Source organism: Drosophila innubila (assembly GCF_004354385.1).
Source record: "Drosophila innubila isolate TH190305 chromosome 3L unlocalized genomic scaffold, UK_Dinn_1.0 0_D_3L, whole genome shotgun sequence".
Classification (NCBI taxonomy): Eukaryota; Metazoa; Arthropoda; class Insecta; order Diptera; family Drosophilidae; genus Drosophila; species Drosophila innubila.
The window spans coordinates 16,473,777-16,501,117 of record NW_022995376.1 but is presented as its reverse complement, the minus strand read 5'-3'; the positions used below and the strand labels follow the sequence as shown (position 1 = coordinate 16,501,117).

General features: G+C 41.7%; 8 protein-coding genes across 19 annotated transcripts; 7 read left to right on the top strand and 1 right to left on the bottom strand.

Annotated features, from left to right (window-relative positions):
• The first annotated feature begins 188 nt into the window (after positions 1-188).
• Positions 189-1,325, top strand: LOC117786605 (ADP-ribose pyrophosphatase, mitochondrial). Of its 2 annotated transcripts, none has more exons than XM_034624943.1 (2): positions 189-734; positions 786-1,325. In XM_034624943.1, exons 1-2 carry the CDS (start codon positions 229-231, stop codon positions 1,195-1,197), a joined length of 918 nt encoding a protein of 305 aa, XP_034480834.1. In that variant the 5' UTR covers positions 189-228; the 3' UTR covers positions 1,198-1,325. The 2 variants fall into 2 exon arrangements, with proteins under 2 accessions (XP_034480834.1, XP_034480835.1); XM_034624944.1 differs by having other exon boundaries at positions 650-734; positions 799-1,325.
• Positions 1,310-6,377, bottom strand: LOC117786604 (importin-4-like). Of its 2 annotated transcripts, none has more exons than XM_034624941.1 (8): positions 6,194-6,377; positions 5,382-5,554; positions 4,598-5,316; positions 4,135-4,541; positions 3,538-3,647; positions 2,359-3,484; positions 2,084-2,301; positions 1,310-2,025 (listed from the first exon to the last, which is right to left on the bottom strand). In XM_034624941.1, exons 1-8 carry the CDS (start codon positions 6,257-6,259, stop codon positions 1,599-1,601), a joined length of 3,246 nt encoding a protein of 1,081 aa, XP_034480832.1. In that variant the 5' UTR covers positions 6,260-6,377; the 3' UTR covers positions 1,310-1,598. The 2 variants fall into 2 exon arrangements, with proteins under 2 accessions (XP_034480832.1, XP_034480833.1); XM_034624942.1 differs by having other exon boundaries at positions 2,084-2,298.
• A 261-nt stretch (positions 6,378-6,638) lies between these two features.
• On the top strand, positions 6,639-10,652 carry LOC117788676. The gene is made up of 6 exons (XM_034627510.1): positions 6,639-6,820; positions 6,894-6,976; positions 7,042-7,144; positions 7,203-7,809; positions 7,867-8,201; positions 8,261-10,652. Exons 1-6 carry the CDS (start codon positions 6,736-6,738, stop codon positions 10,516-10,518), a joined length of 3,471 nt encoding a protein of 1,156 aa, XP_034483401.1. The 5' UTR covers positions 6,639-6,735; the 3' UTR covers positions 10,519-10,652.
• A 243-nt stretch (positions 10,653-10,895) lies between these two features.
• On the top strand, positions 10,896-11,580 carry LOC117786367 (probable 28S ribosomal protein S6, mitochondrial). Its single transcript, XM_034624573.1, has 2 exons — positions 10,896-11,067; positions 11,131-11,580. The coding sequence occupies exons 1-2, from the start codon at positions 11,023-11,025 to the stop codon at positions 11,527-11,529; spliced, it is 444 nt and encodes a 147-aa protein (XP_034480464.1). The 5' UTR covers positions 10,896-11,022; the 3' UTR covers positions 11,530-11,580.
• Positions 11,581-11,795: 215 nt separating this feature from the next.
• LOC117786366 (alpha-tocopherol transfer protein-like) lies at positions 11,796-12,949 on the top strand. The gene is made up of 2 exons (XM_034624572.1): positions 11,796-12,149; positions 12,218-12,949. Exons 1-2 carry the CDS (start codon positions 11,845-11,847, stop codon positions 12,837-12,839), a joined length of 927 nt encoding a protein of 308 aa, XP_034480463.1. The 5' UTR covers positions 11,796-11,844; the 3' UTR covers positions 12,840-12,949.
• Positions 12,950-13,121: 172 nt separating this feature from the next.
• On the top strand, positions 13,122-14,946 carry LOC117786364 (protein phosphatase PTC7 homolog). The gene has a single exon (XM_034624571.1). It carries the CDS (start codon positions 13,367-13,369, stop codon positions 14,309-14,311), a length of 945 nt encoding a protein of 314 aa, XP_034480462.1. The 5' UTR covers positions 13,122-13,366; the 3' UTR covers positions 14,312-14,946.
• A 672-nt stretch (positions 14,947-15,618) lies between these two features.
• LOC117789162 (GATOR complex protein Iml1) lies at positions 15,619-27,329 on the top strand. Of its 10 annotated transcripts, none has more exons than XM_034628230.1 (20): positions 15,619-15,840; positions 15,905-16,218; positions 16,277-17,349; positions 17,408-18,009; positions 18,317-18,454; positions 20,774-20,893; positions 22,164-22,599; positions 22,661-22,835; positions 23,428-23,625; positions 23,908-23,979; positions 24,847-24,911; positions 25,253-25,369; positions 25,563-25,769; positions 25,833-25,930; positions 25,991-26,158; positions 26,211-26,371; positions 26,432-26,597; positions 26,659-26,762; positions 26,818-26,873; positions 26,931-27,329. In XM_034628230.1, the coding sequence occupies exons 1-20, from the start codon at positions 15,789-15,791 to the stop codon at positions 27,268-27,270; spliced, it is 4,662 nt and encodes a 1,553-aa protein (XP_034484121.1). In that variant the 5' UTR covers positions 15,619-15,788; the 3' UTR covers positions 27,271-27,329. The 10 variants fall into 10 exon arrangements, 9 of the variants coding, with proteins under 9 accessions (XP_034484121.1, XP_034484119.1, XP_034484120.1 ...); XM_034628228.1 differs by having other exon boundaries at positions 24,844-24,911; XM_034628229.1 differs by lacking the exon at positions 24,847-24,911 and adding an exon at positions 24,225-24,289.
• LOC117789165 lies at positions 18,484-20,906 on the top strand. The gene has a single exon (XM_034628237.1). The coding sequence runs from the start codon at positions 18,572-18,574 to the stop codon at positions 20,345-20,347; it is 1,776 nt and encodes a 591-aa protein (XP_034484128.1). The 5' UTR covers positions 18,484-18,571; the 3' UTR covers positions 20,348-20,906.
• Positions 27,330-27,341: the final 12 nt, after the last annotated feature.

Genomic DNA, 27,341 nt, shown 5'->3' with positions numbered 1-27,341 from the left:
TTTATAAGCGACCCTCGGTTCTTAGCTGTCACGATCACTGTTGCCTACTTAGCCATTTTATAGCTGGTTTTGGCTATTTTAAAAGTTCGATTTATAGAAAAATTTGAAAAGCTCAAAAGTTGACAGCACTGGTCGCGATTACAACTCATCGGCAACTTGACAGCCCTATCAGCTGGCTTTTGTTTCTTTCGAGTGCGCTCATTGGACGCCCAGTTTTTTTTTCATTTAATGTACAATTTATTTTTTATATCAGTGTTTTTGCTGATTGCGTATAATTTATTTATCATCCCCTGTCAAACAGATATGTTGGCATCAATTGTAAAGCCTGGAATCTTCCGGCACATTATTTGCCGTAACAATGTGTATCCCCGTAGTAGTGTATCCCGTTATCCAGTGCCGGATGAAGTTGTTTTTTGGACAGAGTCCTATGATGAGTACTGCCCGCCGTCTTACACAGCACCACACATAGGAGGGCAGAGCTGGGCGGATGCTCCGTTGCCCAGCGAAACTGTTCAGCCAAAGTGGAATTACAATGATGGCATCGTAAATCGCGTCTCTTTCCATGGTGAATATAAACTAAAGGACGGCCTGCCTCAAAATCCAATGGGACGCACTGGACTAACTGGCCGTGGCTTACTCGGACGCTGGGGTCCTAACCATGCCGCAGATCCTATCGTAACACGTTGGAAACGGGATGAACAAGGAGAGACTCTACGCAATGATATTAGTGGAAAGTAAGTGACAATGGATGCACTGCATCAAGCATATATTTCAGCTTTTCTCAGGAATATTCTACAGATGGTGGCCATACAACGATCTGACAACAAACTGTGGGCCATACCAGGCGGCATGGTCGATCCCGGCGAGAATGTGACCGTTACGCTCAAGCGCGAGTTCACCGAAGAGGCGCTGAATTTCACCGATAAGGGCAACATGGTAGAAGAGTTCTTTAAAGACGGCGATCCTGTTTACAGTGGCTACGTGGACGATTTCCGCAACACTGACAACGCTTGGATGGAGACAACTGCGCTGAACTTCCATGACGAAGATGGCACCAAGGTTGGCCAGCTCCAACTGGAAGCCGGCGATGATGCCACAAATGTCCGCTGGACGGACATCGATGCGAATCTCAAGTTGCACGCAAATCATGCGGATATTGTTAAAGAGGTGGTACTCAAGAGAAATGCTCATTGGTAATTGAATAGACGATGAGATTTCTACAAGTTTCAAATAAATATTAATATCTCTAATTGTGATCCTTTTGTACTCTGTTATTGCCATCACTTTAATTTAGTAATAAAAGTCTCAGTCATGTTTCGTGTATATTTATTTCAGACTATTCACTATTCGTACAATGCCCATTTTTGGGTAATAACAAGTTAAGAAAATGTAATTTCAGTAGGAAACCATTTCGATTGTGTGGTTTTCTATTAAAACATTGGAATTCTTCAAGCTTCGCTTGCTTCGCCAAAGTCGTTCAATAAATTAAGCTGCTCCAGTGGAATTGTAAAAAATTATAGCGCCTGCTTTAGATGATTTTAATTAATGTGTGGGTATTAATGTGTATAGAAATGTGGTTAAACTGCTGCCGAGCATTCTTATAGGGTTTGCAAAAAGTTGTAGACTTCAGGACTAGAATTGGCTACGTTGTTGTATTTATCTGCATATTGTGTGCTTATTTCCTTGAGGAAGGCAATTGCTCGAAGTTTGCTTTCTTGCTCGGGCACTTGATTCTTGTGCAATGAGTGTATGATGACAGCCAGAATCTGTTCCAGGTGATCCAAAACAACAGGACGTGCCTGCATGTATACAACTTCGAATGCCTTAAGGATCATATCATTCTCATCAAAGTCTTCGCGTAGTGGCAAATTTGATAGAAAAACGGGCAGCACCTGGGCTAAAGGCACCAAATTATGATTAATTACAATCATGCGGGCCACAGCTCCGCAAATGTTGTCCAGAGCCGGAGGATTTGTCTCCGAGGCAATGGCACCGGATAGAGCTTGTAAAATGACAGCGAAGGATCTGCATAAAAAGAATTATTAATTTCTTTACACTTATCAATATAGTATTAATTACTCACTCAAATGATTTCTCCTCGCCATGCAATACAAGCTCGCCCAATCCGAAGTAACAATTCTGACGAGCCTTTGCCTCGGGATCGCTTACACCGCCAATAAAGATAGGACATAGGGTATCAAAATATGTGGGTACACAGCTTCCCAGAGACTGGAAAGATTCGGCCAACACGCCATAGGCAAAGATGCGCTGCTCAGACGATTCATTTTTCTTGCCTTTCTGCTATAAATTAAGTTGTGTTAATATCTTTGAAATTTAGTTGCAAACTAAGCGAATTACCAGCTTATTCAAGAAGTACTGGAAGAGGCGTCCAAAGTACATGGAGAACACTTCCGGGTTCAGTGCCTTGCCAAACTGAGGCAACAGATTTCCGGCATTTTCAATAAGCAGTTCATCAAACTCGCTGTCCTCAATATCTTCCTCATCGCCGGCACCACCGGGTTCATTAAACTGACAAGCTATTTTGTTGTTTAGCACATCCTTGATACACGCAAAGATCAGGTCGGCAATTTCCTGAGAAGGAACCGCCTTATGTCTTACATCGTTGAACATGAGGCCAACTACATCGAGCAAATGAATGACCACCGTCTGTTCATCATCGTTTCGAATGATATCCGCAAACTTGGGCAGGATAATCGAACTGGCACGTTTCACGCCATCGCCGTCACCCAATTTGTTGAGAGCAGTCACAAAGGCACAGAGAGCTTCAATGGCAATCTTGCGAATGTTATCGTGTGGATGCTCAACAATCTTGTAGACGTTTTCAAAAGACGTCTGCAGGTAGGGAGCAAATGCGGCACCCGTATTGGTCGCAAATTCTTTAAGTGTACTAATAGCTTCCTCTTTTTCATAAACAAAGTCATTCTCCACCTGGTAACCATCATCTTCATCGTCATCCTCACCATCCGTATTATCCAAGTCAATGTCCTGTTCAGTGCCAGCGTCTCCGGGTGTGGGAGAAGCCTTTGAGATGGGCAGTATGTCATCCGTAGAGATTACCGATTCTATAATGCGATCCATGATCTTTGGAAACACGGTCGACATGCTCTCGTTCACTACAATAGACAAGGCTCCCATCAGGTTATAAATGCAGCGTCTAAAGTCTGGATCATCAGGACCTTCGCTCAGCATCATTAGGCAATAAGCCATAGTATCATTTGCCAAAGGTATAAAGTTATCCTTGCCCACGACGCGTGTAATAGAGGCCAAAGTTTCAATTGCCTCGTTACGCAGTTCGATCATGTCTTCAGCGCAATCCTTAACCAGATAAACCTGCAATATCTCAACTATTTTGGGGAAATATGGCATCAAGTGCTCCTTGGCGGCAATAGCTGCTGCTGATATGGTAGATAGCGCCATTACACGTAGATGTGGCGAGTTCTGAGGTTCCAATGTTTCGAAAAGACTGCAAAGACGGAAGCTGAGCAACTGAATTCAACCTGATCATTTGATTCTTACCGTTCCATCAACAAAGGCAAATGGGGCACAATATTCTCTTCCAAATTTTGGCAGTACGTCTCCAGAGCATAGAACATGCGATCCGTATGCTTGGGTTCAGGTTTTCCCATCTGAAATGTTTTCAATTTAAAATTTAGTTATCTAAACATGACAATAGAATTTTTGTGCTGGATGATCATGCTTTAAAAAAATGTGTTGTACTAAATATACTTGCGCCATTCATCCCTAATCCCAGATACTTGATTTATTTTTATTAAAAATATACCAAGCATCAGCGTTCAAATTGAACTAGATTTTGGATAATTTTCTAAATTTAATACTATGATTCCTTTAGGCAACACAATGACAGTAAGATGAAGTGCAAAAATTGTTTGATTAGAACTAGTAATTCGAATTAAAAGAAAAGCACCCTGTATTTGGTGAGAACTGATTTGCGTTTGATTTGCAGTTGATTTATGTATAGAATAGTATCTTTGCCAGGTACGGGAATCGCCTCGTTGCTGTTTTTCTCAGCCTTATGGACGCAGCACAATCAAAATAAGAGATATCATGTAGAAAAATATGTGCGAGATCAACTCATGAATGCGAAAATCTTACCTTTAGCTCGACAACCAACTGGTGCAGAAAATCGAAAAGTACAGGCAAAATCTCTGACGCATACTTGGATATATCTGGCTGTAAATGCTCCGAAAACTGGCCCAGAGCAAAGAATGCAGCAATGCGCACCATGGGCGAAGCATCGACAATGCCACCCTTAATGATATTCAGCATCACTTGCATGTATTTGCTGCAGATTGCCTCCGAGCAGCCTTCAGCGATTACCGCGATGCAGAGGAATGCGGCACGACGGCGCAAATGATCAGCACTTTGCAATGCTGGCTCGAGCAACTGCAGCAATGGTGGTATTAGCTTCTCGGGTGCTATATTGAGAGCAATCAAGTCGAGAGTTTGAGTTGCAGCTGACACTGGATTATTGGTGTTCTCGCCCAGAAAGATCTCGTCAGCTAATAAAAACGAATTCAATTTATAACCAATAAAAGAGAAAGCATCATCGACTTACCATCATCCAATTCGGTTTCGCAGCACATCATCTCAAAGATGACGCCCATAATGGGCTCGAGCAGCTTTTGTTTGACCAGGACCTTCTTCTTAATACGCACAATGCGTCCAATAAAGGTAACAACCTGAACGCGTATAGATTCATCAATTTGCTTATTGCCGGCCGTTGCAAGGCAGAATTCCATTAGAGGCTTAACATTATTGTTCAACAATTTGGGCACATACTCCGCAATACTGTCAACGACGTCGAAAACAACGGAGAACTGATCCTCATCACCGTTTTGGGCAAATGCATAGGTCATCTTAATGATAAGAGGTAGGACCCCCAGCACGGTTTGCTCCGCAGTTGTGTGCCCACTCACAAACGGCATCAGAGAACACATGCCCATAGTGATATTCACGATTGTTGGTGATATCAAAGTACCCTTGGACTCGGCGGCCAGGAGCACATTTGCAAACATCTGGCAAATGGAGTCCATGTGACAGACAAACTGATCGGGTGCCGAATCGGTAAGTGTGGCGAATATCGAGGAGCCCAGCTCACTCTCCTTGGGATCTTCGGCACTGCACCGGCTGTATATGAAGTTTAACAAATCTGCCATCCATGAATCCTTCTTTTCCTGCTCATGACGTACTAATGAGCCAATGAGCATTGCAATCGCGTTCTTGACTGACTTCTCATTTTCAGTGATTAATGCTTGAAGCATTCCCGTCTTGATGCTGCAAGTATAGTCAAAGTTTTAACTATCTAGTAATGAATTCCTTGATTTGCATGCGTTTCTTACCTTTCCTTCTGCTCAGCTGGCACCATCTGCCAGTGTCGGAGCTTCTGGAGCCGCTTATTTAGCAGGACGGCAGCAAATTGACGTATTTGCGTCTCGCGATTGGAAACTACAATCCGACATAGTGCCGGAAGTGTCTCGGGATTCTCATGGGCCTTGTTCAGCTCATTGGTGGCCTAGCAACAAGACAGAATATGAATTTGAAATTGTACATTAATTAATTAATATCCGGCAAACGTGTGTGAGTGTGCCAACAACGTGCTTCCAATTACATACACAATTAAAATACGTACAGTTAGTCAATTGTGTTTTGACAAAAATATGTATTTTACTTTTAAAATTAGCTACATCCAATGAATTTTATTATTTCGTATTTGAACTTCTTTTAAAAAAAAATAAATACAATTGTAATAAAATAAAAGAAATAATAAAAACCAAGAAAGTGGATTTTATGTTGCAAAATTAAATGTGATTCTTTTTGTCAAAATAATTACTTGACTGACTGTAATTTATTTGAATGTATCGGTATGCGCACATGTTAATAACTATGCATGTGTGTATAACAATTTCATCTATAATTTGCACATATGTATGTATGTACATATATGTATGCAAAAGTTATTGAAATTATCTATATGTTTAATAGTTTATAGAAATTTGGCAATCTTATTGTGACACACATGCAAATTGTATTCTCAAAATGGTGTCAGAAAATGAGTGTGTCAAATGGGCGCGATAAATAAGGCGTCGGCACTCCCCGCCAACAGATACTGAAGGATATTCACCAATGTACAATTATCATGCCGGTTTCTTACCTGGGTAATACGTGCATTGTCCGCGCATAGCAATTCTGAGATGATTTGATCGAGGACAGCCTCCATTGCAATGTTACCTTAAATTATCAATTGGCCGCAGAGTCAAATAAAGGAGCAAATATATTTATTATGCCGCCGAAGCACGAACTCGAATCAACTTTGGCGAATTTCCAAATGTGAGTGTGGTGTTGCTAGGGCTGAATAAATATTATAACCACGTTTTGAAACTTTGAGGGCTACAGTAAATTTATTTTGTATAAAATTATAAAATATTTTATAAAATTTGGTTGCTTTTCTGTTTGTCCTATAAATTGTTGTAAAATAACTACTTTATATATATGCTTACAAAATGTAATTTATATTTAAATAAATAAAATATGTCAACGGAACTTCGATAATATATCGGCAAGTGTGACCAGCTTGACATACAGAATAGACGTGATTCACGAGCACCATTTTGAACGCAAACGACGCGCGTTTTTGTTAATCTGTAAAATTTTATTGTATTTTGTATTGTAATTGTTTTGCTAAACTCGCGCGATATGGATAAAAGTACGAGCAGCCGCAGTAGCAGCAGCAACATGGACCAAAACTCGTTGGGCATTCTAAGCATGGACAATCTTAGAGGTAAGTAAGAAATCCAAACTCTGCTTCACATCCAAACTGTAAATTTAATACTTTTGGTTTTTTTTCTATGCAGTGTTTGGTGATTTGTCCAATTTATCTAAGAATAGTAGTGCTAATAAGAGTAGAGAAAATACAGATGTTCATGAACGACTCAAGGTAACTATAAAAATACAGTTAAACACACAATACAATTACAAAAAAGGCGCTCTTTGAAATTTCAGGCGGGACGGCAAAAGGCATTGGAGACATTGGAGAAACCTCGAACGCGTCTCAGTTATCAGGCAGGATCAATGGAAAGAAATTATAATCTCGGAAAAGCCAAGCGTGAGTGGAAAATGTTAAAAGTAAGAGGAGTGTGAAATATTCCTTTTTTATTTTATAGCCACCAGTCGTGCAAGTGCCGCGCCCAATAGTGTCGGAAATTACACCAATATATCTGATCTGATCACTGAAGAAACGATTGATTTAAACTCGAGCGGTTCCCTTTTACTGGAAACTCCAGCGCCAACGGGCTCAAACGTATTCTTTGAGCCAGGCGAGATTACAGGTCGTTCAACACTCTGCAGGAATGAGTCGCGATCGTCCAAACAAAGCAGTCAAATCTCTGTGGCAGACATATTAAAGTCATCCTTTGTCGAGAAGGCGCGGGTGCAATTCGCCAAGCGGCTGGAGAACGCGCCCAGCGATGAGAATACAAACACCAGTACCATAAGTGATTCATTTAGCTACTCTCGCAGTTTGCCGCGTACTGCGGACTTGAGCAACATGAGCCTCAATGGCGGCGGTGGCTTCTCCTTTAACTCGGCAGCCGGACAAGGCTTCGACGAGAGTTTCGCTCCCGCTGAAATGATGCAGTCCAAGCTGGTGATGGGAGAAATCTCTTGGGCACAAGAATTTGCGGCTGTGCCAACGGCAACGCTGAGCAAACAGGCATTGCAGAAAATTGCAGCACCACCGCAAACGCCAGAAATAGAGACATCAGTGTCCAAGTGAGTAGTATAATGAACTAAATTATTCATTTATTAATGATCAATTGAGTCTTGCAGCTCAATTATTGCAGGCGATCCGAACTTTTCATTGGGCAACTATTTTCAAATGCGCTCGGAGAGCATTTCGATGTTTGTAAGCAACGATAATCGCAACAGAAACCAACCAGAAGTTGCTCTTGTAGAACCACAAACAGTGGCAAATAGCGTAGTGGAAATAACGCCACATATCGAGAATAAAACATACACAAAGGCCGAAAGCGCCAAGATGGAACGCAATCTAATGAAGAAAATGCAGCAGGATAAGTTTAACAAAGCACTGCAAATCGAAGGAAAGAAGAAGCCACCAACTAGCTCGGAACTGCTCAGCCTGTCAGCAATAGATGAAGCTCTACGTAAGTATACTATGATCATGCAGAATAATAGATAAACTAATCACATTTTTCTTTTACAGGAAATCTGGATTTGTATTCCGACACTTCTGTCAACGACGTGGTCGAGAGGCTTCGTCACCATGGATATGATCACGACAAAGATGACGAAAACAAAGAGAATGAAATTGCCGACAGCACACTATGTAAATCAAAGTCGAAACTCATGGATACAATGAGCTTCACGGATTCCTTGTTGAATACGACTGATTTTAAGGAAATTCAACACAGTATTGCGGTGCCAACAAAACGTCAACCTCTGAGTCCGCTGGCGGACCTCAGCAATCCAAATATTCTGGTGACGCCTTGTGATGGTCACGATGCCGACATTGATGAATGGCCCTCTACTCCAGTGAAGTCGCCAGGACGTCGTGTGCGTCACACCAAATCTCCAAACTCTCAGAGAGTCGTTAGTCCAACAAGCAGTGATGGAATTCAGCCATTGCCGACTACTGATGAGGATGATGACGAAGACAAGACTCCGGTAAACAAGAAACACAGTGTTTCTGTGGCAACCGCTCGCAATCAGAATTCCTTCTGTTCGACACGGCTTGATGGCTGCGATGCTGTGCCCTCGTCTACGGAATGTGACTTTGGAATATCACCAAACCTAGTGAAAAGTGTGCGTAATGTGTCGCCGTTATCCTCTCCCCGTAGTTGCCTGTCGTCGCCTTTGCTGGACAGTACAACAAATTCTGAGCGTCGCATGTTGCTTTCAGGTGCTGGTAATGGTAATGCCTCCACTGTGGCCAGAAGGGTCAACTCTTCACCGGCTGGCAGCGAAGCTAGCTCCACGAGTGGATTTAGCACATTGCGCAAGGGTGTTAACGGCACTCAATCAAGTGGAGCTCCACGCAGCATGTCCCGCTGCTCAAACTCCAGCGAGTTTAGTCATCGAGATGGAAAAATACTGCCCCTAAAGGTGACCCACACCAGCCTGGGCTGGGGCAGCACTAAGCTACGCACGGATGTGCGCAAGTCCATGCAAATCAAGAACACATCTGACAAGCGTCTGATGGTACGTTTGTGCATACAAGGACCCGGATTTCAGTTGGTTGGCGGCGATAGCAACACTATCACGTTGCAGTCAATGGAATGCCGCAGCATCTGCGTCAACTTCTGTCCGACGGTCAGCGGAGCAGCCATTGGAGCACTCTCTTTTTATGCGCCCTATGGCGCCAATAACTGCCAGCAGCCTGGCATGGAAATACCGCTGTACGGCTACGGTGGCAACGCATCTGTTACCATTCAAGGGCTGCTCAAGGGTCCGGTTGGCGCAAGCTTCCTAACCGTTGGCAATGTATGTGAATTGGCCTCCGGTCCACTGACTGCCTCCTTCAAGTTTTACAATAAGGGACCGTTGACAGCCTTTGCTGGCATCACAGTTGACTCCACAGTGTTGCTGAAGCCACGACTGAATGCGGCATTCGAGGTGCGTCCCAGCAAGATTATTTTGCCCACAAACAGTGAGGCCGTGGTCCAGATTATATTCCGACCCAATCGTGAGGATATCAAAAACATACTGAAAAAGACATCGCAGGTGCTGACGTTGGCAAATATGCGAATCTTCTGCGGAGATGAACCCAACAGGCAGCGCATGCGTGCCTTGGTACAGCGCATGTCCGGCGAGCAGCGGGAGCAGTTGACCTCGTCAATGCTGGACAACATTTGGTGCAGCTTTCCAGCTGAGCAGCCCATACGCAGCATTGCCATGTTGAACGAACCGCCGGAGCTTATACTGGATCTGGTGACGGGAGTCCGGATAGTAGATGTGGCCTTGACCCTAAATCGTGACTTTGATGAATCCGCTGAGACTTCGCATCTCTGTTTGCCCGACGCGGAGGAGACTGTTCTGTTTCGTACAGTGTGTGCTGCCAATTCACCAACGCCAAGCAATATGCTGGAACCAGTCGATGAGCTGCATGAGGCGGATACCACTTCTGCAATTGATCAGCAGCCTCTGGAGCGGAACTGGTCAGTGCAACCTGATGCGATTACCTTTGATTTGTCTGGTGGCAGCAATGCAATAGACGTAAAAAAGATTTTTATAAAGAATAGCTTCAGATCGCGCCAATTTATTGAGATCAATTGCAATGTACGAGATTTTCTGCATATTTCTCCAAGCGAATCTTATATTACACCAGACGGTGGACATGTCGATGTTACAGTTCGTCCACTGCGCTCTCTACGGCGGGAAATGCTTAAAAAAGATTTCCAGGTCTTCATTGAGGTGTCCATGGAAAATGAACGAATCAATGTGCCCGTTAGTTTTAAAGTTTAAGTCTTTATTAATTTTACTGTGTCTTCATTTTATTGATGTTATAATTTAGTTATGTTGTAAGAATAACACATTGTACTTTATAATTAATTCTTTCTGTTTGTCATAATTTAATAAACGTGCATCTTAAATTTAAATCACGTCTGTGAAAACGCTCCATTTTTTAAATGTCGGATTGCTTCTATTGTCAAACTTAAAATGCATATTTATTCCGTGCCGAAAAGTATGCAACAGTCTTGTTGTCAATTTAGTATATTCAGTGCTGCCAACTTTTTAAAGGAAAAATAGAAGTTTCTGGCTGGAAAGCATTCAAAAAATAGCTAAAACAGCTGGTTTGTAGTAGAAGTGCTGCCGACTTGCTTAAGACGGGCTGGCAGGCTCACGCTATCCAGATTAACCAAAACAAATTCTGCATTTGTGCCGATTTGTGATTTTTAATTAATTGATAATAGTAAATTAAACATAGCTGAGCAATAAAATTATTAATATTAGTTAACACAATCCAATATGCCTTCCTATGAATTATCGTTGGTGCTGCGGCAGCTTCCACGGGTTTGTATAAAAAAGAATGCAGCAGTTATGTAAAGTAAATACTGAAATGTGCGTTTGTTATAGCCGGAACTGATTTCTGTCATTAAGCGAACAGCTGAGTCTATTTTCAACAAAGGCGGCATTATCAGGAAGCTAGAAAACCTGGGATCACGTCCGCTGCCCCACAAAGTGAGTGAGCATGGTGTGGTTCATCGGGAGGGTACGCACTTCAACATTATGTTTGATACGGCGCCCACAAAGATATTGGATCTCAAGGAAGAGTTTGGACGAGACATCGATATTATTCGGAGAAACATTTACAAGGTGGAAGAAGCTGTAGAGTTCAAGTGCACGCTACATGATGAAATGCTGCCCCCGGCTTATCGCAAGGATGTGCAGGAGATAATTGATATCGCGAAAAAGAAACAAAAGCCCAAATACAATTATAACTCGGGACTCGACTATTATCCTTTCCAGAAGTAGTTCAACAAGAAAAGAAAATAAATGTTACGAGTTTATAAATACTTTTGTGAATCCTATAATAATTTAATTATTATTAGTACCCGCAATTTATTTCGTATTACGACCAACTTTAGTTCTTCGATGAAATATTAACTTTATCAAGCTATGTATTTGCCAATGTTTGTCTTTATTAGGTATATGGCATACAATTAATGTTATCGCAAATTGATAAAACGACATAATCAAATCAGCTATAACTTTGCAGTACCTAATAAGATAGTACCTACGAATAGTCGTAGTTCAATAGTCAAGAAACGAGCAATCGAAATTCGAGAAATGCCAGCCCAAATACGTCCAATCTCTGAGGAGTTGCAGGCCAATGCCAAGGAGTTCCTCAACGAAGTCCCTGAGCGCATTGAGAGTGACCTGGAGGCATTGAAGACATGGATCAAGCAGCAGCCCCATCTGAATCCTCGCACAGATGATCAATTCTTGATTGCCTTTCTTCGCGGCTGCAAGTACAGTCTCGAGAGAACCAAGGCCAAGTTGGACAAGTACTTCACATTGCGCACCAAGTACCCAGAACTTTTTAGTGTAACTGATGTTGACAATCCCAAGCTGCGTGAAATTCAACGATTAGGGTAAGCTGAAAATAAAAATATTGAAATGCTGAAGGTCGATTGATAATTTCAAAACCTATCTAAAACAGACCCATAGTCTACCTACCGAACCTACTAAATGGATGTCGTGTGGGCATGTTTAGAATCGGCGTTTGTTCAGCTGATAAATACACGATGTTGGAGGTAATGCAAGTCGGTCAGGTTATGCAGGAAATTGCCCTGATGGAGGATGATCACGCTATAATCAACGGCGTTATTTTTATTATGGATTTAAAAGGTGCAACTCCAGGTCACTTTCTCCAAATGACACCTGGAATGGCAAAAAAGATGACCGCATTTAACGAAGAGGCCTTGCCGATGAGACCCAAGGGACAACACTTTATAAATACGATTACTGGATTTGAAACCATTTTCAACATGTTTAAGCCCATGATGTCAAAGAAACAACAGGGACGACTATTTGTTCACGGCAAAATAGAATCGCTGACAGAACATGTTCCTCTCAAATACCTGCCCAAGGAGTATGGTGGTGAAAATGGCTCTATTGAAGAAGCTATTGCTGTCTGGGGTAAAAAGTTTGACGAATACAGAGACTTCTTTAAGGATAATGCCAATTATGGTACCAATGAAAAACTTCGTCCTGGAAAGCCAATTGATTTCGATAGTATCTACGGAACAGAGGGTTCATTCCGCAAACTAAATGTTGATTAGAATTTTGTCAACTGTTATCCATTATTGTGAATTAACTTTAAACAAAAAGAATTTTTTTGTTAAAAGCTGCTTGTTGAATAAATATTGCATGTTGGGTGATCCAATTTAAATTTACCGCCAAACAATTTGCCATGTCACTGTCTCTAATTAAATTATCGATAGATCGTTTGCTCATCTGTCAAAGTCACATGTTTGTTAATATCAGTGGAGGCAATGTTAATGTTATTGTCGCTGTTAAGTTAAATAACACCTCTGTTTTACCATGACGTATGTGCGACTTTGACGTATGGAAAAAAATGTATCACATAACACTGTCGTAGTTGTATTTTTTATTTAATTGAAACGTATAATCGTTAAATTTGTGGCTTGCAATTAGTTAAAAGTGGTTGTTGATGCCACCAACTACGTCACAGTTCGCGAACACACCGACACAATTGTTAAATCGATATCTATATGTACATATAACGAGCATCCGATAATTGCGAGTGCACGCGTTTCGTTCGTTGCGTATTTGCGTCTTTAAGAAGATGCAGTCGCTTAATTGGACATCGCGTCTAATCTCGCGTGCGTTACGTAGCAGCTTTTCGACACTGCTCGACTCGGCAACGGGCACAACAACAACCAAAGGTGCAGGTGCTGCAAAGTCAACCTCAAATCGATCTCGGCCCCGATTCGTCTCGGTGGTTTGTGGCTTTGCCAAGGACAATCTGCGACACAAATACAAGCCGGGCAAATACGGCGAGGACTCGTGGTTTAAGGCGTCCACAGACACAGCGGATGTGATGGGCGTGGCCGATGGCGTCGGCGGCTGGCGCAGCTATGGCATCGATCCAGGGGAGTTTTCATCGTTCCTCATGCGCACATGCGAACGCCTGGTGCGATGCACCCATTTCAACCCGCAACGACCTGTTAACCTGCTTGCCTACAGCTACTGCGAACTGATGGAACAGAAGAAGCCAATTCTGGGCAGTAGTACAGCCTGTGTGCTCATCCTGAACCGGGAGACGAGTACGGTGCACACGGCGAATATCGGTGACAGTGGTTTCATGGTGGTGCGCGAAGGCGAAATTGTCCATAAATCGGATGAGCAACAGCACTATTTTAATACCCCATTTCAGTTGTCGCTACCGCCACCCGGGCATGGTCCCAATGTGCTTAGCGACAGTCCCGAATCGGCGGATACCATGAGTTTCCCCGTGCAGGAAGGTGATGTCATTCTCATTGCCACCGACGGTGTCTTCGATAATGTGCCCGAGGATCTGATGCTGCAGGTGTTACGCGACGTGGAGGGTGAACACGATCCCGTCAAGCTGCAGATGACAGCCAATACTCTGGCACTCATGGCCCGCACTTTATCCTTGAACAGCGAATTCCTTTCGCCCTTCGCCCTCAGCGCTCGCCGCAACAACATCCAGGCACGTGGCGGCAAACCGGACGACATAACTGTGGTGCTCGCGACCGTGACCATGTGAATCGTTAGTCGCTAGTCGTTAGTCCTTATCCCTAGTTCTTAAATGTAATTAATTGTAGCTTGTACTCGTTTAGTTTTTAGGAGTGAGTTTGTTCGCTAGTTTTGTCTAAGTTTAAGCTGCATGTTGAGATTGAGAAAGCGAAAGATACATTGATTGATTGTTATCTACACACACACAACCACACCCACTTTTCATACTCTCATATACTCTCTTACTAATCGACGCATCCTGGTGAGCGACCTTAATTAAATATGCAAAGTCCAAAGCAAAGCGAAATCATTCAAAGCGAATGTAATGCCTTGAGCTATATATTATAATGTATAAGCAGAAGTGCTTTCAAAACGAAATTATCAGCCGAAATGATCGTTGTCGTCAATGACAATTTACTTACGAGTTCTAATCAACAATAATATACATGCATACATACTATGCAGTATGCAATACACACTTACATATACACATGCATACATAACATCCCTCAAACAGTTGAGCAAGTTGAAGTGCAAACTCTATGCTTATGTATTTATTGTAATTATTGAACTGAGGATTTATCCAGGCGACTGTCTTAAAAACTGTTAGTCAAATGTACTCACTGATATTGCGATTTAATAAAAAAAATATTCATTGAAAATTAATACATTTGTGTCTTTTTATCTGTTTTCAGTTATTTTCATATTATGCAGTGCATGCAAGTCTCTAAACAGAGTACAAGGTTCAATTATACAAAATCTGGTTATAATTAAAACGGTTGGATATTTCCAGCTGACTCGAAATATGTCAACAGACACTTCTGTGAATGTATGTGTGGGACTGGAAAGTTACCAGCCCAGCTATCTGCACCAGAAATTGTACCCTGTGTACCCTGCAATCTTTAATTTATTAAATAGGGTATAAAAAGAGTCCAGTTAAAAAAAGATGTCGCCCCCGTTTTGAATTAACAATCTTGGTTTCTAGGAAAAGGAACGATATCTATATTTGGCGTCTTTTTTAAAAGAGGATCTTCCTTTACTCTTAATTTAAAGCTAGAAAATTACAAATTTTTCTTAATATTTTTGATTATGTCGAGTTTCAAATTTTTTATTTAATTTTTTTAAATTAATATAATAAATTAAAGTTTACTCCCAAAGGAACAACATTTATAAACGTTGTCAGCTTTATTTTATATAGTACTATACAAAATATATACTAATATATACTATACAAAAATTAAAATAAAATATATTTATTTTCTTTAAATTGTGCGCAATTGAAGGGAAAATTATCTGTTTTTGGCTTTAAAGCATCTAAATTTGTTTTTGCCTGCAGATTGTGGCGGTCCGTCTATATCAGCTGTTGCGCACTGCGCGACGTTCATCAACACTGAACTATCATTTGTGCAAAGAAAACCAAAACAAAAGCCAAAAAACAACGAAAGAACGACAAACAGACCTAAACTAAACATTTGAATGCAAATGGAGCCGTAAAGCTAACAAATAAGATGAAGCTTTACAAATTGAACACGCACACGAGGGGCTGCAATAAGTCATACGGTGAGAAATGGCAAAAATTTATAATCTTCAAGGTTTCTAAAAGTATGTGTATTTGCGTGGGTAGATGCCGATTTGGTGTTGAATCCACAGGATCATCCGACAGCCAAGGTTGGCAATGTGGTGGAAATCTATGCGCCTGAGGATGAGAATGGTACTCATCTGCTGCTCCAGATAACTGAGTTGAATGAACAGAGCAAAACCGGTCGCAATGTGATAAGCATCGAGTCGTGTATTGCGACAGCATTTAAAATGCGCTCCTATTCCAATGTTGTTATGCAAATTGTAAATCCCGCTGATGTCGCACTCGATTCCATAGAAATAACATTCAAGGATCAGTACATGGGCCGATCGGAAATGTGGCGTCTGAAGACGTATCTGGTAAGTAGTGTGTCGCAAGCAGAATTGGCATGAATACATCTTCATTTATTGATAACAGACCAATACATGCGTGTATGTGAACAAGAAGATTGACTACAACGACATGCAGATACGCTGTCAAGTGTACGAGATGTGGTCACAGGGCGAGCGGGTAGCCAGTGGCGTTATCACAGACGATACAAAGATTGTCTTTCGCAGCAGCACATCGATGGTCTATCTGTTTCTGCAGATGTCTTCGGAAATGTGGGACTTTGATATACACGGCGATCTGTACTTTGAGAAGGCTGTCAACGGTTTTCTCACCGAACTCTTTCAGAAGTGGAAGAAGCTTGGCTGCAACCACGAGGTCACCATTGTGCTCTTCTCACGCACCTTTTATGCGGCAAAAAGTTTGGATGAGTTTCCCGCCCACATGCGTGACTGCCTGCAACAGGACTACAAGGGACGCTTCTACGAGGACTTTTACCGCGTCGCCATTCAAAATGAACGTAACGATGATTGGTGTACCGTGCTGGCACAGCTGCGGAAGCTTTTCACCTCCTATCAGGAAACTGTTTTACGCTATCATGAGCGTCAGAATATGCGCATTCCACAGGCAACTAACTCGACGGCAACGCAGGGCAACTTCCTGGAAGTGTTGAACATATCGCTGAATACGTTCGAAAAACATTACCTGGATCGCACCTTTGATCGCACTGGCCAGCTGTCCGTTGTAATTACTCCTGGTGTCGGTGTATTTTCTGTGGACAGAGAACTAACCAATATAACTAAGCAGCGTATCATTGACAATGGAGTCGGCAGTGATCTCGTCTGTGTCGGTGAGCAGCCGCTTCACGCGGTGCCGCTGCTCAAATTCCATAACAAGGACACTACTTTAACATCGGCCGATGACTACTCCTTACCCCATTGGATTAACCTAAGCTTCTACTCTACCAACAAGAAGATTGCCTATTCCAGTTTTATACCCCGCATTAAGTTGCCCATATTATCGTCTGTTGATGAGTCGGATGTGGAGGAGAATGAGCGTAACTTTCTCAGCTGCAATCAATCGGAGTACATACACAACTCGCTCTTTGACTATGATGCATACGATGAGCAAATCTTTCAGCCACTGCCAGCGCAAAGCACCTGGTAAGATCCTATATACACTTTATTTTTAAATGATCTTTGCTAACCGTTCATTCTCCAGTTCCCTGCAGCGCGTGGTGCGTGCAAAGAAGACATCGGTGCCCAGCTTTGAGACGTATGCTTATCGTAACAATGATTGGGAGAACCTGACGCCCACTAAGATACCCAGTTTGCGACGAAAAATGTCTGATCCGGACATACATCATGGCACGTCGGGCATGCTGGCTGCCTTGACGGACAGCACCAATTTATCCGAGTCCCTAGCCTCTGAGAAGAATGCCAGACGTGCCATTGTTAGCATTGCACCAATTGTACGACCTGGACGAGCGCTTATCAATCCTTTTGATCCGTCGCATGTGACGATTAAATTGACCTCCAATCGACGCCGCTGGACACATATATTCCCAAAGGGACCCACGGGTGTTCTGATTCAGCAGCATCATTACCAAGCCGTGCCTGCCAAGACAACGCTCGCTGTCAGCTATCATCGGCAACTGCAGCAATCCAATAGTAACAACAACAACAACACGAATAACAATAATGACAGTGATTACAATTCAGCTGCTGGAGATCAGTACGACCAGGTGTCCACACACTCAATGATAAGCCTCAGCAAATCCATCGTATCACAGAACTTTGTAATGGGCGAGGAAAAATCAGATTGTAAGTAGTAATTTGTAGTCATTTGTTCATCCTAGCGCAATATTTAAATTCTAATAATTATATTAAGTTCAGCTTCAGTTCTGTTTTATTTAAATTCAATTTAAACTTATATTGAATTATAATTATAATTACGTTTAGCTTAGTTTCAGTTTTGTAATTTTAATTATAGTATTTATATTTTTATTTGTATGATTTTATTTCAGTTATTTTAAATAATAATTCTAATCTTATTAAGTTTTTCTTTAGTTCTGTAATCAACTGAATCATTTCCAAGGTCTATTAAAGAATATTGAATGAATTATTGCAGTTTTCAAGCGACGCACCAATTCCCTGTTAACTGCAACGGCATCTGCTGCCAATGTGCCCAATTTGACGGCCACTCAGGCCAAATCCTATGTGTGGGGTGCCACGGGGGAGCAGGAATGGACGCCCGCAATTACAACTGGTATGTTTGCATTGCTTGTATTAGTTACTAATTTGCATCTGTGTGAGATCTTATCGAGGGCGGGTACATAAGTTGGACACAAGTCGGTGTCAGTCGTGTCCTGAGTCTCCGAGCAGCATGAGGCGTCTTCTGCTACATCTGGTGACAGCAGTCATGGCAACAGCAGCTTGGCCAACAGACGTGGTTCAGTTGCTGGATCGGATTGGACGCGTATATAAAGTGGAGGCAATCAGCATAATGCACAGCGCTGGAGCCACAAATCCAGGCTTTCAAGATGCACTGCATCGTGCATTGTCTGTAAATGACAGCAACTACTTTCGTTGGCTTCCTAAAATCACATCCACGGAACAGCAAGCTGGACCCTTTAGCACATTCACTGATGAGGCAACGCTCTTTGTGATCTTTGCACGACATTCAAGGGATCCCGTGATCAAGATGCAGACGGAAAGGGCACGTGGACGTCGCTTTTGTCTCAGCTTGTTTGTGTTGGAAGGTGACGAGTCACGTTCAAGTCTGAGGTCCTTTTTTGAGTACTTGTGGCTGAAAGGATTTCGTGCTGCTTTGGTCATGGTGGCTCAACGGCGACTCTATCACATGGATCCGTATCCCACTCTCCGTGTGCTACAGCTCAGTCCAAGTCATGATGAACGCTCGCTCTTTCCGCTGCCCCATCGATTTAATTTCAAGGGCTACAAGCTGCGTGTGCCCGTCCAGCTGGATGTGCCGGCCACGTTTTGGTATCGTCAGCAGGGCAAGCTGCAATTGGATGGCTCTGGCGGCACCTTGATGAGGGAACTGATGCGACATCTGAACGTGTGTTTAGAATTGTATCCGCTGTACATCAACGACTCCAACAATATGAATATGCCCGCTCTGGTGCAGCTCATTGTCGAGGATCGTGTGGAGCTCAGTCCACATCAGTTTACGACATTAAAGCAATCCACGAAGGTGGATTACTCCTATCCCTATCGAGTGGTGCAACGATGTTTCATGCTGCCATTGGGTGATCCGATTCCACGTAGCTTATATATCTTTCTGCCGTTCAAGCTGCAATTGTGGCTCTGTCTGTTGCTCCAGGTGTCACTTGTGACACTTGTGCATCGTCTGACGAGATTTGTTAGACCTTGTGAGCCGGTTTTGCGCCTCTGGTCACTCCTGGGCGTACCAGGAAATCGCGCTGCACAGGTTCCCGAAGCCAAATGCTGGCTGAGGTTTCCCTGTGTGATGCTGCTCTGCTGCATCTTCGTCTTCAGCGCCTCTGTCATCGTGCAGTTCTATGCCACCAGGTTGACTGCTCTCCTGGCTGTGATTCTGACTAGCAAGCCTTCGATTACGCTGCTGGAGCTCTTCCAGCTACCGTTTCCTATAGAGGTGCTGCCCAGCGATGTGGACGCCATTGTGGATTCGTTCGGTCACGAGGAGCAGTTTCTGCGGCAATTTAGATATGTGGACGACAGCGCTTTCTATGGTCATCGTGCGGAGATGAGTACTGGGTATATCTATCCGATCAGCACCACACGTTGGAAATTTCTGAGCCAACAGCAGCGTTATCTAAGGCACAAGCGATTCTGGCTATCCCAGCTATGCTATGGCACATTTCCCATTCAGTTCCAGTTGCGCATTGAATCGCATTTCAAGAATCCTCTGCATCAATTTGAGCTGCACGCGAATGAGGCGGGATTAATTGATTATTGGAGGAGCGACACTTATCGTCGTGCTTTGCAATTCGGATTTATCCATGATTTTGCCAGCCTCGAGTATTTTGAGCGGATACATGAAGTGCGTCCCATGAATCTAAATCTCTTGGCGTCTGTTTTTTATCTGTATCTTTTTGGTCTGCTCGTGAGTCTGGGCGCATTTCTGGGCGAGATTGTGCCACAGATTGTCCTGTAAACGTAGCTACTACTAACCGCACTTTTGTTTTAAGGCATTCAGTAATTTTTGGATTTAATAATATACATATTCAACTAATTAACTTATGTACTTATTATTTTTGGATCTCATTTTTAACCCATTATTTTATTATCGACGATAATCGACTTGAATTGAATTGAAAAACCAAATTTTGAAATTATATTAACTAAATATATATATATATATGTATACTATATGTATTTAATGGCCAATTCACAAATCCCGCTACTCCACCAACACATCAAAACGCTGCGGCATCAACAACAACAACAAAAACAACAAATAAATCGACAACAAAACTCCCAATTGGATTCTCAACTCGATAACCACAAATTCAAAATTCACCATAAAAATCGAATTTATTGACATCGAAACGTATCATCGGCATAACGGTATAACGTTTAGAAAGTGGGATTGCAACGGGAAAACATATGAAACCGATTATCGAAAGTGACCATAGTAATTTTGGAAGCTCACCGCTTGAGGCTACAACAGAGACGGTCGGCAAAGGAAAGATCATCATAGGTTTGGCAAAAAACAAAACAATTCACAATTTTGTACAAAGCAATGCATCCAACCCCAACACACACACGCACACACACACACACACCCCACACACACAAACAAGCCTACCATTTACACTGTAGCATTCTTAGACAAGAACATATGTAGTTATCCTTATCGTAGTGTAGAACTTGCACCCACCTGTGACTAAAGCACACCCAAGTGGCTTCTAGAATTTTATGTTGTCGCTGTTAAACGAAGCTTAAGCTTAATTACGGTTGAATTATATTAGAATAATGTTTGAATTATATTTAAATCTTTTTTCTAATATAACCTTTTTCCATTACAAAGAGTATGTACTTTTTAGTGCATTATAAATATTAAAACCGCTTGAAAGAGTACATATTACACATAAAGAGAAAAAAGTTGAAGATAGTATGCTAAAATTAAATGTCTAAGTTTTATATGCTTAATTAAATGAAATTAACCATAGAAATGAAAAAAAAAATTTTTAATTTTTTGTATAGAAAATATTTGTAAATTGTAATTTGAAAAAATTGTAAATTGTATCATGTATGAAAAGTTAGCACTAAAACTATGTTGTCTTCCCGCTCAAATTAATTGGCATAATATCATTCGGACTATGGGATTGGAGTCCTGTACATATTCGACATAAGCGCGACGCTTCCACCGACACCATTTTGTAATAGAAGCATGTAATTAGTGCCCATTAAAAATCCTTATACATGTAGTTCAGTACTCCAGTAGTTTTTTAGAGTGTCCACCAAACCTTTGCACATATGTATGTATCTTGTCACCACATCTGACCGAGGTGACGGTTTCGGGTGTAAGGTTAATCCTCACGAGCATGTGGCATGTGGCATGTGATCCGTTATCAGCAATCTTCTTTAACCTTTTAATGTTTGCATGCTTTTCAGACACGCCCACCTGCACTGCACGCACGCACCTGCTAATTTAAATTGATCACAAATCCTTAAAAATAAAAAATAAAAACCCCAAAATTTATAGCTGGTGTTAATTTCTGTACACTTGGAGAACCTGGTCTTATATAGCTTGAGCGTTTTAAAAATTGTATAACTATATATATACTTATAAACACTATTATTTAATACTATTGACTATTATTTATACTATTACTACTACTTATGTAATTGTATCTCGTATCGGCGTTGGCTTTTTCTATTTGCGTATCTTCTTGAACACTTCTTGCCCACTGCACGCTGCGGCGTCCGCTGCTTTGTATCCTTCTTACCACTGCTACCGCTTTCAGGCGTCGACTGGAAATCTCTGTCCATACCCGCTTGCCTGCCCATCACCACGGACTACTTTCCGGACAAGCGTTCGCTGCACAACGACTACGTCATCTCCGACTACACATTGCTGCCGGATGACGTGAACCTGGACTATGCCAGGAGTCGTGCTGTCTATCGAAAGCCTCTGTCCACGGAGGAGGTCTGCAAGGAGATTGTCTCACAGCGTTTGGCGCAGGGATTTCAGCTGATTGTCGTTGAGGAGAAACCAAGCAACTCGAATAGTTGCTGCTCGGCAAGCGGCTCCGGATGTGCTGTTACCAGCAATCAATCCACTTCTGCCGTGTTGCCGCCGTCCAGCGAGACAAAGAAAGAGTATCTGCTCTCCATTGGTCGCATTTTTCACAAGATCTCGCTGAGCGGTTCGGTAATAACCGTTACAGGTTACAGACCCAGGTGAATTCACTTCGAAATTAAAACATTAACAATTTGAATATTATTTCCATTTACGTTTAAGGCATCCATATCCGCCCATTAATGTGGATTACCGCTATCGTTTTCATGCGCCGCAGCATGAAACCTACGAGATTTCAGGCGTTAACTTTACCACAGAGAAGCTGGAAAACTTCAACTGGAATCACATGGATTTGTACATTTGTACACGCGGTGACGTGGACTATCCGCTAATGGAGGTGAGTATCTTGAATCAGCGGAAATTAAACAAAAATGTTGACTTGTAAAGTTGCTAGATCCATTGTCGGACCAACTTCGAACCGTCATAACTTTGTCAAAACTTAACCGATTTTCAAGCGGAATGTCATTTTGATCATTGTTTTGCTTCTTAATTCATTCTGTATTCAAATTTTGTTAATTTATTAAAAAAAATAATTTTTTGCTAAAATTCGATTTTGATGCTAAGGGTCCCCCCTTTGAAATTTTGAAAATTGAAAATTTTAAATCTCAAGTTTTCACTTTTAGTCAACTCCTTATATCATAATTAGTATAAAATAACGCTTAAAACTTGATTCTGAGACATTTCATTTTCTTGTAAAAAATCATGGGAAATTAAACAAAAATTTTGACTTGTAAAGTTGAAGGTCAGAGTCTTGACTAACTTTAAGCCGTCATAACTTTGGCAAAACTTAACCGATTTTCAAGCGGAATGTCATTTTGATCATGGTTAGACCTCTTTATTCATTCTGCATTCAAATTTAATTTATTCCGAAAAAAAAATATTTTGCCTCTGTTTTCGGTTTGATTCCTGACTAAATGTTATCTTTGCAGAGTCTCAAATACTGGCGTTTTCGAATGTATCTGTTGCCGCGGGAGAGCATGGTTAATAAGATCGTTAGCTTTGGAAGCCCTCGCTGTGATATCTTCACGGAAGCCGTTGTGGACAATACGAGGGATCTTATTGAGGACTTTGTGCGACTTATCGAGAATGTCAGCAAACTAAAGCGACAAATTGGACGAAAAGCGCGCGTAAGCTGCATAATAATTTATTTCGCTTGTTATTGATATTAATTTGAACGTTTCGTTAAGTGTTAATCCTTAATCGTTTTTGAACTTTCCAGTGCTGCGTAGTGTTTTATCAACACTGTTTCCGCGGCAGTTTTAAAAAAATAATAGCGGACTGTTAGTTTTGTCAGAGTTGCAGTCTTCTTATCGTTGTTGTTGTTGTTGCTGTTTTTATTTTTGTAACTTACCAACAAACTGTTAAATGTTAATGTAGTGCTTACCGCTTACCTTAATGTACAATTACAGGACAGCCCCACCACCCACAGCCTAACCAAGCGGCGACACAGTACGAGCATTATATCCAGGCCTCCTAACCAGGTTAACTATCCACTTTACCAATCTAACGCCATACGAATCAAGAAATCTCTTCTTTTTTTTTTTTTTTTGAGTTGCGCACTTTTTGTTTGAATTTCTTTTATGTAATTTTTTATCAACTGCTGCTTTCAAATGCGCACGCTTTTCTATTTCACAATTAATCGATTATGTTTGAACTGATAATATGTCCTAATTCTAATGTATTCACTGTCTTCCAACGCCAATCTCCTTCCTGTCTGTGTCTGCAGGGACTCACGAATTCTCCGTTTCGCGAACGTGTCGGCAGCAATCGCCTGCCCGAGAAAAGACCCAGGTTTTTATATCGTATCCAAAATACATAAACTACACAAACACACACACTTACACACACGTACACATACACGTACACAATGAATTGCATCTGTATATGTTTCAATGCGCCTGCGAGCTGAGCTTTTTTGTATCGTCTCACTTACCCCCTTCTTCTTCTTCTTCCTCTTTTGGTGACTGAGTTTGTAGTTCCTCTATGTTATGTTTGTTGTATTTGGTTTGTGCACTTAGTTTGTAGTGTATTTTATGTACTGCTATGTTCTACAAAACTCTAAAACCCCAAAATGGTTTGATATAATTGTTTAAATCAAACTAGATCGCTTTTTAAATTGCATTAAAACGTTGAAAAACATTTCAAAACTTTTATTAAAAAGCCGATTTCTGTGTCTCTGAAAAATGTCCAAACAATTAATTTGACATATCAGTAGCACCGGTATTTAATTTTCTAGATATTTGTAGAACACACCTGATATTTATTGCAATTTAAATGCCTCGGCTATTATACTCTTTGTTTTTTTATTTTTTTTATTACACTTTAATTTGGTATTTGGCTTTCAGCAGCATGACACACCCACACCTAGATTCACTGAAAAGAATCATAATCTATTAAACGCACCGCAGCAAAGGTTTGTGCCACGCCAGCGTCCAGTTAGCGAAGGCATTCAGAGCAGAATTCAAATCTCTCTGACTGCATTCAGCTCTGGGCGCGCATATCTATCATATTTATAACCCAATTGCATCCTGTTCCCCGACAAAATTCCCCCAACACACTATAACAAATTGGATGGCTAAATTGTAAGCGAAAGTAAGAGAAAGAAAAAAAGTTAGTTGCACTTGTAAATATATAAAATATAAAGTATAAATTTTGGCATTTACACACAACACACACACACACTCAGCTCACGAACCCAATCTCCTAATATAATTGGTTAGTTGGAATCGACTAATCCGGTTTTTAACTTGACAGCATTAATGTGCGCTCCAAGCTAGAGGCGAGTCGCATTTCACGCATCTTTCCCGGCACGGATGCAGCAGCTGCTGCAACTGCTGTTGCAGTTGTGCCTCGAGATGACCAGGATGATGGGTAAGTTATTAATACATTAGTTAAATGTACTACTAGCTACTCTTAGTTTTTAATTTAAAATGTTATATAATTTTATTTTGAGATCTAAATAATCATCTAAATTTTCTATTTAATTATTTTCTATAACTCCAGACCTTTAAATTGATCATTTCTAAAATAAATAAATAAACTTATCCATTTTCCTCTTTCTTAGTTTTCCTGTGGATAACAAGTTCAGTGCAAACATAACGCTAGCGGAGATCTTTGAGGCAATGAAGCATCCTTCGACTGGAGTTGGTTACTTTTCCCAGACTCAGTCCTTGCCCTCCTGCACCTTTGTCTCCTACGATGCATTGATGTGGCTGAAGGCGCGTCTCACCAACGGCCGCCATCCCTTGGATCTCTTGGAAGCCATGCGCAAGTGAGCTTCGCTAACTAATCTAGCTACTTCTTGTCTAATTTAAAAGTGGTATTTATTGTCCAGGGAGCGAATGATTTGCCACGCATCCGGTGATTGGAATCAGCCCGTTGTGCCAGGTTTTGTCTTTTACTATGTGGTACAACAGGACAAGAATGCCAAAGGTAAATCTTAAAATGTCACAGGCTCCTTCGAAGGAATAAACTAATGATGCACTTTCACAGATTACGCTCCGCCTCTGAACGATTACAGTGCATTTGTCAACGAGTGGCTGGAGATTGAGTTCCAGGGCTGCAGTTTTCTATGGCACGACGAGCCGACGCCCTCGCATGTGCCCAATTTCCTGCGCGACACAACTGCACCTCAATCCTGGACAGATTACTGCAAGAACAGTGAGTACTTTGATGTAGGAAGTAAGGTTCAAACTCATTTAATTGCTTTCAGAGCGTGTCTATCGTCAGTCGCACTTGGAGATTGATGTGAACCAGAAGAGCGATCGGATGGAGTGGGGACATGTGAAGCATCACACGGTCATGCAGCCAGGATTTGCATTTGAGCTGGTCGTCGAGTGGGTTACCTCATCAGGACCCATTGTATCCGATTTGGTAATCATTTTGATACATGTTATTCGCATGCATTTTTTAATATTGCTATTTTTATTGCAGATTTCCGGCTGGATGCGCAAGGCAAATCATTGTAACTATCAGCTGGTGTCCGTGCCGGCGGATCCTATGGCTGAGCCTTTTACAAAGAAGTCGGATCCATTGCGTGGTCCCATTTTCATTCCACTGTGTGTTACATTCTTGCCCGATGGCGCCGCGCTTTTTGAAGGTACGAATTTTGGCAGCATTTATCAGATTAGAACTAAATATTATTTTTTTTTCATTTACAGAATTCCCCGAGGACAGCAGATCGGATCGCATGCTCTTCCTGCAGGAGGCCATCCTGGCCAGATTTGGTTTCTCGCCTTGCGTGCTGGAGGAAACAAACAAAGACGTGAGTTGTTACTTAGTAAGTGATCTATCAACTTATCAAATACTATATCCTTTAGCTGCCCAAGGAGTACCAGTATGTGCATTGCACTGGCAACATGTTCGCCCTTATACGGTAAATACCAAGAGCTAGACACTCGAATTCTTGCTAATCAAGTTATCTGTCTTTAAGCTGTGCCAGTCACAATTATCAGATGGAGTCACCAAGTCGCCAGGAAGCGAACGTCACGCGTTGCGTTTATGGCCACACCAACAACACGAATGTGCCCAAGAAAGTGGGATTTTTATGGGCGTGGAACCACATGATACCCAACAAAAAGTGGAAAGCGTTGACCATTAACAATTCCGTGGATGGTGAACTTTTCCAGCTTAAAATGCTTAAGGATTTTCGCGAGTTTTGCTCCAACAGTGATCAACGTTTGGCCAACTTCTGGGCAAATTGTCAGGAGCTGAAGCGTAAATCTCTCAAATTTGAAAACAATAATAACAACGATGATCCTAAGAATATTTAAGACTAACGTTAAAACCGTGCTTGGTATATTAAAGATTATGATATGAATTTTAAAAGATATTTGTCGCGTGT